The sequence below is a fragment of the Rhodnius prolixus genome, unplaced genomic scaffold (assembly GCF_049639745.1).
Source record: "Rhodnius prolixus isolate KJV_2025 unplaced genomic scaffold, Rpr scaffold_4, whole genome shotgun sequence".
Lineage (NCBI taxonomy): Eukaryota > Metazoa > Arthropoda > Insecta > Hemiptera > Reduviidae > Rhodnius > Rhodnius prolixus.
The window spans coordinates 46,332,962-46,344,442 of NW_027411614.1; the positions used below are offsets into that span (position 1 = coordinate 46,332,962).

Genomic DNA, 11,481 nt, shown 5'->3' on the forward strand with positions numbered 1-11,481 from the left:
TAGTAACTAAGCAAAGAAAATTTTATTCAAAAGCACAACTGAGGTTATTCCTCTTTTTTAGGCTTTTCTCAAAAAGTTCAGGGAAAGAGAATGTGTGTGAGTGGTTCACTGAGAGTGGAGTGAGTCACTGTGAATTTTCAGATTTCCCAATTCTGAAAGGCAAACATTAAACTTTCAAATGTACTCATGGGCCTAGAGAACAAGAAGAAATAGCCTGAATCGTACATAATGTAAGGCAAGCTCTAATAAGATACAGAATGTCCTTATATTGGGATAAAATTGAATTAAATTACTTATAGTAGTATTAATTACTATCTTCCATAAGTATTTTGTTTTATAAAAAAATCTTTTTAGTAAATATTTTGAATTACCGTTCTGTCACTGAATATTCTCCATTAATTCCAATAGTACGATAACATTTCTTTATGGTTCTCAATTAGCAAGTGTATCTTGTTGATTGGAACATAGAATTTCTTCAGGAAGTTTTGAACAATCCAAATTCATGACGATCTATAAAACATATAAACTTCATAGCGAATTTTCACTTCTTCCAACATATATCATTTAAACAAGTTATTTAAGGCTACCTTGGTTATTTATTTACCTTTAAATTTACAAATTTAAAACTTGATTTACAACAATAGTAGTTAAAAAGCTATGTATGTACATAATTTTAGAAATCATTTTGTTTTTCATCTTTGTCATTATTATAAAGTAGCACTCGCATTCCAAACTTAAAAGATTAGAATTATTTTTATGTATACTTTTAAAAACTGCAAATTAATAAAATATGTATATAGACTACTTCTTTTTTAATTAAATCCTCATGTTGGTCAGAAAGGATCTTTACAGTAAATGGCTACTCAATCTTCTATAAATTTCATATGCTCAAGGTAATATTTCAAGGTCGGAGAAAAAAAACCCAACCAAAAAGAGCAACACATCCTCTAAAGTGTACCCTAAAAGAATTTCTGTCGTTGATTCCATCCATTGTAGCATTCTTGTTTTACAGTAAACCAATCTCTGATGATGGTTGAAAATCCGAAAAAGGTTTAGAAATAAGGAAAACAAGTTTATAATGACGGATAAAATCTAGCAAATCGGAACCTATCCATCAAACCCCCAACTGTTTTATTACATTTTGATGACAATAAAGTAACCTTTACTGAGCCAAATAGATAATCTTGATACGCTTCTCGTCTTTTTATTTCTAAAGGAAATACTATTACAATAAAACCAAGAAGATAAGGTGAAATCATGTTTGTATTGAAACATATTTATCTTACAGATAGGTGGTATCTGCTTACGATTTATTACTAAAACCTAATGAAAATTATAATTTACACGAAAATATTTTTCTGAACCAAATTTTTGTATGCTTCATTCATTCTTCTAATTAGAATGTTCATGTTTCTCTATCGGTTTACGAAAAAACCGACAGAAGTAATGGGCGAAATACAACAAATTCTCATCGAATCAGGGTTTAGAACGTGTAGTATTGATTAAAATGCCTTCACATCAATATTTCGGATTTTTACTTCAATATCACTGTCTTTGAAAAATAAGCTTTTATCAACTTTAAAAAAAAAAAAAAAAAATATGATCGATTAGAACGAACGGATTTTTTTTTCTTTTCTTTTTTAATTTTAGAACGGTTCATTATCTTATTTTATAAATTTCTTCTAAATAAAATTATCGATAATCTTTGATTTTTCTATTTTTTAAAACTTTAAATTATAAACTTATTACAATAAATGTATAGTTTTTTCTAATAAGACAAAAAATAGACTAAACCATCTCAATTTTATAAAACATGAAATTAAAAGTTGTTTATTCTTACCACTTAAAAACTAAAAAGAAAATAACGAAAATAAACGTCCTTTTTTCTATCTTTAATTATAATAGTTTCCAAATTGCACTAGAACAGATGTAATTTGTCGATTTTTTTTTTATCACAAACATCAAGAACAAATAAACGAGGAAGCTGTAAAGTTTAAATAAATAACGATGATTTACATAAGTTAAGAAATTTGAAAACATTATGGGGCGTGACTTGCACCTGCCAAATCAGATACTCTACTTCCTTTTCGGTTGGGATCTTGTTGATCGGCTTCCTTTATTGAAAATACAGTTCCAAACAGGACATGTTGGATGACTGGAAACTTGCTTAATACCTATGGAGAGACAATCATAAATTAGTTTTAAAAAAAATAAATGTACGAATATATTCCGACGGGTCAGTTTCTACATTTTGCGGGTCTTAAATGAAAAATTGAGGCTCCTGAAAGTTAGTCATGTTATGGAAAGCTTAAATGAAAGAATTTGTAAATTTGAAAGATTCTGTTCTGTTTAAGTGTTTAATTTAGAAGTTGTTTTCCAATAGCTTTTGTTTGTGAAATCGGATTCTTTTTTTTTCTATTGCACATTACAACTGTACTCCTAGATCGCAGAGTGACTTTACACAGTGAGCTGGGAAAATAACTGGTGACATAAGCCCACGGTACCCGATACCATGTTTACCTCCAGTATCCACTGACAAAACATGTTGGGTCTGTGCCGCAATAACTTGAGGGGAATACCAGGGCAGATACAGCAAGAAATGACACCGTACTCTGTAGTGCAGAGCTCTTGGTTGGAAGTATATCAGTTCACCGTAGTGCGACTGTCCACAGAAGCATTTTCAAGATTTCTGAAATTTTCCTAACAGTCGCAAAGAGTTTAATTTAAACTTGGCAAAATCATAAATTAAGCCAATCTTTTTTTTAAAACTATTTCTCTGAGAGGTTTTACAGGGGTTTTGGAGATGGGACGCCACATTCCTTCATTATTATCTACTTTTTACAATCAACTTTCACAACATTGACGTCAACAATTTTCTTGTATCCCATTCTGAATTTCGATAAAAGTTAATTATGCAAATCGCGTTCGCATTAAACCACGAGAGTGTTCGACCAGGGCCAAACGAAGGGGGAACAGAAGGTTCGGCCGCTTTGGGCATCAAATTTCTGAGGCGATAAAATCAGCTCAAAAGAACTTGTTTTGTCAGCTTTGTATCAGCAGTTTTGATATGGACTACACTGCCCATCAACGGACAAGTGAAGAAGCTTCTAGAAACAGTAAATTTTAAGGATGGCAACTGGATTCAAGCGTAAGATCTCTGCTTGAGATCCAATGCACTAACCACCAAGTTAATCTTTTCCTGAAGAAACAATTCACTACTTTGTAATTGAAGAGTATCTCTCAGCCATCTTGCAATCAGTTACAAAGAAAAATTCTGCTAGATTAGTTTTTAAGAAAACTAAAAACAAATTAAGAACCAATTCGTTTTTATCTGTTTAGATTGTCAGGTTTCCTGGGGTAGGCAAACGACAAAAAGACCTTTGAATTTTTCATTATTAAGTTAAAAGTGTTCACCAAAGAAACAAAGGTCTAAAAACCAATCTGCAAACTGGATATCGAAAACATGTCACAGCCATAATACTCCCTCTTACTTTAGAGTAGGTAAAAATACAAAAAAATTAACCTGAAACCCCAGGTAGTCGTAGTTGAAATTTTTGTCTGGCCTACCTAGAAGTTTCCAGTTTACCTCAGCCATCACTGTATGTAAGTTCATTATTAAGTGGTAGTTTCATGGAATGGGATCATGGAATATCTAATAGGGGCGCAAAATTATTGGTTTGCTCCAGGCGCCAATTTTTCTTCAGAGTTCACATGAAATTTCTTAATTTTATGAATAAATTTAAGGAAGAATAATAAGCAAAACACTGTCTTGATTACTAATAACTTTTCTTACCTCTCCTTTGTACATTTTTATAAGACCAGAGTTCACTTTTTCCCAAGACGATATTCCACTGATATTCCACAACTGATTTGAATGTTCAGCGAATGGTCCAGTTTTAACCTGTAATGATAAAGAAATTTCTTTAGATAACTGCTTTTCTGTATTCTGATTAATAGTTGAATAATTTAAATTTTCTTGAACAGAAAGAAAAAGTGCAGTAAACATCAACATTTTGGTCTCTCTTTCTGAAATATTTCTCTGTCCACAACATCAAGTTTACCATGGCATTCCGAAATCATTTTTAAGCTGATAACTCGAGCGCTTTGATGGCGGCCTGGCTATCGGTATTCATAACAATCTCATTTCCAGCTTAAATCTGAACGCGCCTATGCAATGAGTGAATATTGGAAGATCCTGAAAAAATTACCAAAGGATTCCGAGTACCCAGTTAGTACTTAGCCTCTGATTACCTATATAATAATGCTTTTTAAAAAACCTCAATGTAAAACAATTACTCTCCTGATGCTCTCACTACGAGAACTTTGAACGTGGTCAATTAAAGGAGATTCTAGAAGGCAATTGATCTTAAAATTACCTCTTTTTAGAGAACATTGATATAGATATTTGCGGGACACTATGTTGTCTTAAATAATTCGTCAGTTACAATACTGAGAACTGAAGTAGAGAAAGCTTTATTTGTTTTTATACAAATTGAAGCAAAAATAATAAATTATTTCACTGTTATAAAGTTACCTCTAAAATATACTCAATGCAAGAAAGAAACATGTAATCACTGGAATATTTATCGATATATTCTGGCAACATGAATCGAGATGGGTCCAGCTGTGGATGGTCTAAAAATTAAAGAAATATATTCCCAAAATATATATAACAAAAATTATTCTTTCACTTAATTAATTTTATTTTGTTGTGAGAATATTTACCCATTAGTTGAGCACTCCCCCAGATAAATGGAATGAATTGGAAATCGTCCAAAGCCCAAACTCCCCTAGATCCAGCAGGTTCCATGTTATACACCCTTTGTAACTGTCTGACAACTTCCAGATACCTGAAAATAATAATTAAGAATATTTAAGGCACCAATAACCTTAGATGTTGACGCGCCTAAATACACACACACACACACACACACACACACACAAAGCACCGATCTTACTCTGCGTCTGAGGTGCCTATGTTTAATAAGAGTTTAACGTATCTAAAGGACATCCGCTGGAAATCTCAGGCTTAATACCCTATCCTCACAGATTTTCACGAATACTTCTCATATTTGGGTACTGCCAAAGCCCGTGAGGAAACGCAGGTTCATGAATGATCTGGACACCGACCTAACCATGGAGGTCCTAGTCTACTATAAATCGCACCTTCACTATATCTATAAAGATAAAGATCACTTAGGCTGGAAACATAGTGGAGCGGCGAGCAAAGCGGCGATGATAGCGAAGAGCGAAGCGGCAAAAACAAAAACTAGAAATAGATAGAGTTGCTCTATCTTCGCTTTGCTCGCCGCTATGCGCGGTCCCATATGTTGACTTGTGTTTGATTTCGCCGCTTCGCTCTTCGCTATCATCGCCGCTCCACTATGTTTCCAGCCTTACTTAGGTTCTTCATGAGATGACACCAACAAAAGCTTAGCTCAATAAGAAACTGGTCGAACGTATTTTATTCGTATTCGGTGATCGTTACATCAACAGAATTATGCGAATACCTAGATTGCAGTGATCTAATCAGCCCAACCCTAGAGAAAAAGTTGTAAGAAAAAATGTTTTTATTTTTGGAATCCGAGAGTATTATCCTTTAAGAATTTATCCTAGAGTCAATTGCTAATCCCCACCTCTTCTGGGCACAGTGCTGCAGCTTTGGCCTCAGACAGGATGATTACACTTCTAACAAGATGATATACTTTCTTCTTTTTTTTATATAGAAACCGACTGATTTTCAACAAAAATTCAGGAACTTGAACAGATTAATTTGCACCAAAATGCATTTAACTTCGAAAACTTCGATCTAGCACAATCATTTCATTATTTGTTCCGACCAATGGCTCATTTTCTATGGGGATGTTGATTTAACAAATTAGTGGGAGCCTCAATTGGAGATCAAGAAGTCTTTGCTTTTAAAAGTTACAGGAATGTTATAGCCAGAAAAAACAACTGCTCGTCGAAAAACGGCTAGCTACTGTGGAACATTGTGGGCCTTATAATGTACTTTTTCAAAGCCACTTTTTTTCACACCCCATTATTACAAATAATGCAACCAATGCTAAATTCGATAAACTATTTCTCAATTATAAAATGAGTAATACCTTGGAAAAATATAACAGACAACCGCTAATTTATCGTCTTCAGTAAATGCACCAATTTTAAACAATCCACACAAAAACATGCAAAAGGACATTTCATGTCCGGTGCCATAGTCTATTCTAGTTGCATTTCCAAAGCCTTCTTGTAAATAATACTTGAGTTCAGTAAGAGCGATATGATAACGATCGGCTAATGTAAAATGTAATAGTTCATCAATTTCCTAAAAAATAAATAAATAACACATAAAATTCCTTTCACTAACTTTTTCAAAGAGAATGAACGGTGATAATATTTAGTTGTAATTAAATTGACAAAATTTTTAATCTGAACTTTAAAAGTACCTTCTTTAACCTATCATACCAAGTTCGAAATGCCTTGTTACCAAACCTCTGTGGTTGTTCTATAGGCGGAATATCTGTCACCCATCCTTTAAATGTAGTAAGAAGTGCTAAAACTCCTTCCACAGCTGGTGATTTTGGATATTGCCCTCTACAAGTTTTACCTTTGATTTCCTCATTCATAGCTGTTATAAATCCAAAATATTCCTATAAAAAAGAAAAATTGAATATATATTTATTTTCATTAATAATAAAACAAAGGTTCTTGTACAGATAATAACTTACAAAATATGCTTCAGACTTGAGCCAATTTGACATATCTTGAATAGTCAATACGGCTTTTTTTGGAACAGCAAATTCATGGTCATCAGATATAACATGGGTAAAATCCGTAACTAAAAAAATGCAAATTATTCATAGCAAACAACTGTGCTTTCGTGAAAAACCATAGAAGTAGATTTAATAGAACTCACAGAAAGAAACCATTTTTGTCCAATGAAATTAATTATTTAACTATTTCAATTATTCACTATGAAAACTATGTTCGTTAGAGTTCTCAAATAAAGGATTATTCGCGTTATAACTTTGAAAACTGATGTAATTTGAATGTTATCTGAAGCTGCAACCTTCATAACTGAGCCACTTCTCGAGTGAGGCAGGTTATGTTTACACGATAGGTAATTTCTGTTGGTTTGCCTTTACCCTGAATTGGCTAAATAATCAATGCAACTTCAATATTAATTAATTTTATAACTTTGTGTATGTTAGATGAATAATGCTGCTAGGATCACTTAGACGTTCATTACCAGTTTTATTTTAAAAGGCAAGTAAGTTATGGTTTTTTACAAACACGTTCTTAGTAGAATAAAAGTTAAATCCTTCACCTCACCTATTAATCCTCGTAGTGTATTGACTTTTTCAACTTTCCAAATGGATTCTATAAAAAGGAACAAAGTGTACTTAAGGCGTGAAGATCATGCAGAACAATTCCAGGCATCATTTAATTGGCACAATAGTAGTCTGAATATTGAAAGAGAATTCAATTTTAATCGAAGGATAACAGAAAAACTAGAAGATTTTCTAGGCAGAATAAAGACAAACGTTGAAAAAGTGGTTCTGAATAAAGTAAAAAGAAAAAAGAAATCTTCACCTGAAACAGTAAACAATTTTGAAGGAGATATTTGTGTTAAAGTTTTTTGTGACACATTAGAAATATCTCCTGATGAAATTTGTGAACAGGTATTTTTTAGTGATGTGTATGATGTAAATAAAATGACTCTTAAGGTGTCGGACACAGAGTACGATGTGACAGTGAATTCTCCATGGATTGTAAAATTAGCATTACCATCGTCAATAATGGCTGGCTTTCCTGTATATCCCATTATAGATATAAAATTTGGTAATAAATACAAAAGTAAATTAACTTGGTATAGGCAACGTAGTTCAAGTAATGATTGGATTGAAGTTGGTACCGGATTAGTGTATATTCCATCAAATGATGAAATAGACCACAAGTTGAAACTTTGCTGTGTACCAGGCAATGGAACTACCTTTGGTCCAGAATCAACGGTTGAAACAAGTGGAAAAGTTGAGGCCGGCCCTGGATTGTGTCCCTTTCAAGAAAGGCAGTTGTTTACAAAGGAAATTCTACCTCTGGAAAGGTAATCTGATTGATTTAATTTAAAATTAGGAAATAGTGTTCGTTTTATTTAAAGAAAAGATTCTTTTTTTTTTCTTGCAGATTTAGAGTCGTTTCTTACAATATATTGGCTGATCTTTATGCTGAAACTGATGTAGCCAAAACTGAGCTTTTTCCATATTGTGCTCCATATGCCCTCTCTTTAGATTATCGTAAACAGTTGTATCTGCAAGAAATTGTAGGTAATTATTAATTACTCTTTAAATCATACATTGTGCAAGTTTTTTTTCTTTTTTTGGAACTAGTATTATATTAATATTCTCTTATTTATAAAATATTGTTACCAGGTTACAATGCCGACATAGTGTGCCTTCAAGAAGTGGATTGTAAAGTGTTTGATAACGAATTACAAGACGTTTTACTTCTAAAGGACATGCAAGGTGTGCTCACAAGAAAGGGAGCGAGTGTTGCAGAAGGCGTTGCTACTTTTTTTTCCACCCGTAAATTCAGGTGAAGTGAGTGGGTAATTAAAATATAAAAATATCTATAAATATCTAGTAATATCCGATTTTCAAGGTGCACTGCTTATTTAATGACACCTTCCTGTTGTAATTTTAATGGAATTAACTGAGCAGGATATTCTAGATAGTAGCTAGTTTATGTTAACAATGCGATATGTTTCTTTTCATGGAAAGACAAGGGGAACTTCTACTTCATTTTTGAACAATTTGAATGGTTCAGACCTCAGAGGGTTCTCTGAGGACCCATAAGATTTTTTATTGCTTGTAATGCAGTTAGAAAGCATATTCATTAATTATTTTTATTCAAAATGCGTTCAGCTGCTGACCTCAAATTATGGGGCATCCTGTTTGAAATTACTGGAATTACTGCCCAGAAGTATTCAGCATTTTATTTTTCATTTTTTCCCCAGGTTAGTTGAAACAATGAAATCGGAACTGGGAGAAGAAGTTGATGTTAATCTCATTTACAGAAATATTTGGAACAAAATAAAGAAAAACAAAAATTTGAGTGAACGTTTCAAAGAAAGGACCACCGTTTTACAAGTAAAGTATTTCAATGTCTTAAATTTTAAGATAAAATTTGGTGTTGGTAAGTTTCTCTTACCCCGCAGAGGTCATTCTTGCGTGATAGTGTGGGTGTGTTTGCATTCATATTTTTTTGTTAAATAAATACGATATTCAGGACAATTTTTTTGTTTTTTTAAGGTAGTGATTCTAGAATCATTATGGGACTCTACGAGAAAGATTATCGTCGGAAATACCCATTTATTTTTTCATCCTGACGCAGATCATATAAGGCTTTTGCAAGCTGGAATGATATTAGCATATCTAGAAAATATTTTAAAAAATTTAAGGATAAAGGTGAGAAATTATTATTTTATTACTTTGTATAATAAATGCTTTAAAATATACGTTCCCATGGAATGTGATATTATTGAACACAACACCTCCTAAGGAAAGTGGATTTTGTTAGGCCTTCTAGCCAGGAAACCCTTTCGTTGCCTGATGGGACATAAAGAGTTTATGGGGTACTGGGAGAGGAGGTTAGAGAGATACTCGGCCCGAATCGTTTGGGAAGACATTTGAAAAAAATGAAAATCAGTAGCAGGATCGCATAAAAAAAATCATTGAAATTTGAAACAAATATTCTTGTTACAAGCTCTTTTTTGGAAAATATTTTCAAAACAGGCTGAATCTTGGAATCATGCTCCCTTTTTTAGCTTATATATTCTTTTCCCAAAAATAATATAATTAAAATCCGCAGTATTAACACTGGTTTGACATATAATTTGTAAAAAAACATGTTCTTTTATTAAAGCAATAACCATTATTTTTTTATTTTTTAGTATCCTAAAGACACTCTGACATTCATAATGTGTGGCGATTTCAACAGTACACCGGACAGTGGAATATATCGTTTGATGACTACAAATCATGTTCCTGCAGATATCATAGATTGGAAATCAAGTATTTAAGATTTATTATTAGATTTCACTTTGATTTCTGTGATAGTGGGCAATTTAGTTTTCGTACTGGTTTTATGCAAATTATGAAAGTTAATATTTATCCATAAAAATTTGATGTTTAAGAGGCACATTTTTAAAAAATAAAATTCTTAGTGATTTCTTTGAAAGAAGTAATGCATCAATCTGAGAAAAACTAGGCTCTCACGTGGATATTTTTCGATTACAAATATTTTAGTAAGCTTTATATTTCCAACATTATGATTAAATAGTTAGTTATTTTTATTATGAAATTAAAAAGTAGATGCAATTATGTAAACTATAATGTGAAATAATTGTTCTCAAGTTTTTAATGATCGCGTTTCCAATGCATCCTTTAAAACTTGCTCTTTTCTACAGTAGAAGTGGAATAACCGCATCTTCAGAGACATTGGCGTTCTTATGCATATTCGATCGAAAGGCTAAAAAACTTTGGTAGGCTATTTAATGTGGCTCATCTGACCGTACCTTCAGCCTTTTGTCTTTAGTCAACTGCTTTTCTTGATTCTTTATTTCATTTCATTCTCTGAGAAAGCCAGCTTCCACAGTAGATTGTCTTCAGTCTATCATTAGCCTTGTTTTCTGAAATCTGATCTGGTTTCTTTGCGGGCCTCGCCTTTCGTCTAATTATTTTTGTTATTAATTAAAGTTTAGTTAGCTTATTGTTGTAAAAATGTCTTTAATTTATTAATTTTATCCAATTATTATTCATAGAAGAAGGTGAAGAAGTTGAAGATCTTGAGTTAAAGCATCCTTTTTCAATAGATAGTGCTTGTGGAACTCCACAGTTTACAAATTTCACAGCTGGCTTTTCCGCATGTTTAGATTACATATATTATCAAAAAGATAAACTGAATGTACTTCAAGTAAGTATTACAGTAAATTATTTATTTATTGATTTATTAGTTTTATTTTTTAAATAATGATTTCTTTGTTTAGGTGGTCCCTTTTCCTGATGAAGAAACGTTGAAAGCAAATGTGGCTATACCTAGCATAACATTTCCCTCAGATCATATTGCTCTTATTGCAGATTTCGAGTGGAAATGTGAAAATAGTGACTGAATATTTTTATAATTATGTCATTTAAAAGGAAATAAATTTGCTGCTTATATCTCGAATTGTCTTCTTTTTTTAAATTATATTATGGTGGTTTCCATTTACTTCGCAAGGAGACAAGTGAAACTTGAAAAGAAGCCATCTAAAGTCGTGTCAAATTGTAGAAGAGTAGCTACGAGTACGTGGTTTTATTGTACAGGCCGAATAAGGGGAGACTCTCTACCACTGTTCCCGTTGTAGGTTTTCCGCTAAACCCAACATTTCATTTGACTGAAAAAAAAAAAAGCTTCTTTTAAAAATTTAGCAAATGAGAGCGTCAG

General features: G+C 32.5%; 2 protein-coding genes across 2 annotated transcripts; one reads left to right on the forward strand and one right to left on the reverse strand.

Moving 5' to 3' along the window:
• Positions 1-1,245: 1,245 nt before the first annotated feature.
• On the reverse strand, positions 1,246-7,058 carry LOC141455584 (serine/threonine-protein phosphatase 2A activator-like). Its single transcript, XM_074130735.1, has 8 exons — positions 6,917-7,058; positions 6,729-6,838; positions 6,447-6,650; positions 6,108-6,325; positions 4,726-4,850; positions 4,535-4,635; positions 3,794-3,901; positions 1,246-2,174 (listed from the first exon to the last, which is right to left on the reverse strand). Exons 1-8 carry the CDS (start codon positions 6,927-6,929, stop codon positions 2,040-2,042), a joined length of 1,014 nt encoding a protein of 337 aa, XP_073986836.1. The 5' UTR covers positions 6,930-7,058; the 3' UTR covers positions 1,246-2,039.
• A 219-nt stretch (positions 7,059-7,277) lies between these two features.
• Positions 7,278-11,223, forward strand: LOC141455580 (2',5'-phosphodiesterase 12). Its single transcript, XM_074130725.1, has 8 exons — positions 7,278-8,104; positions 8,185-8,324; positions 8,430-8,592; positions 9,014-9,146; positions 9,309-9,464; positions 9,950-10,070; positions 10,820-10,971; positions 11,045-11,223. Exons 1-8 carry the CDS (start codon positions 7,278-7,280, stop codon positions 11,165-11,167), a joined length of 1,815 nt encoding a protein of 604 aa, XP_073986826.1. The 3' UTR covers positions 11,168-11,223.
• The last annotated feature ends 258 nt before the right edge of the window (positions 11,224-11,481 follow it).

What these genes read in the sequence shown, in the direction of transcription:
- LOC141455584 (XM_074130735.1), bottom strand. An exon ending in GGTATGATAGGTTAAAGAAG is followed by an intron (nt 6,326 to 6,446) that starts GTACTTTTAAAG and finishes TTTATTTTTTAG; the next exon opens with GAAATTGATGAACTATTACA. An exon ending in GGGGAGTGCTCAACTAATGG is followed by an intron (nt 4,636 to 4,725) that starts GTAAATATTCTC and finishes TTTAATTTTTAG; the next exon opens with ACCATCCACAGCTGGACCCA.
- LOC141455580 (XM_074130725.1), top strand. Translation starts at nt 7,278, where the DNA reads ATGGTTTTTTACAAACACGTTCTTAGTAGAATAAAAGTTAAATCCTTC. An exon ending in AAAGGACCACCGTTTTACAA is followed by an intron (nt 9,147 to 9,308) that starts GTAAAGTATTTC and finishes TGTTTTTTTAAG; the next exon opens with GTAGTGATTCTAGAATCATT. An exon ending in TAAAAAATTTAAGGATAAAG is followed by an intron (nt 9,465 to 9,949) that starts GTGAGAAATTAT and finishes TTTATTTTTTAG; the next exon opens with TATCCTAAAGACACTCTGAC.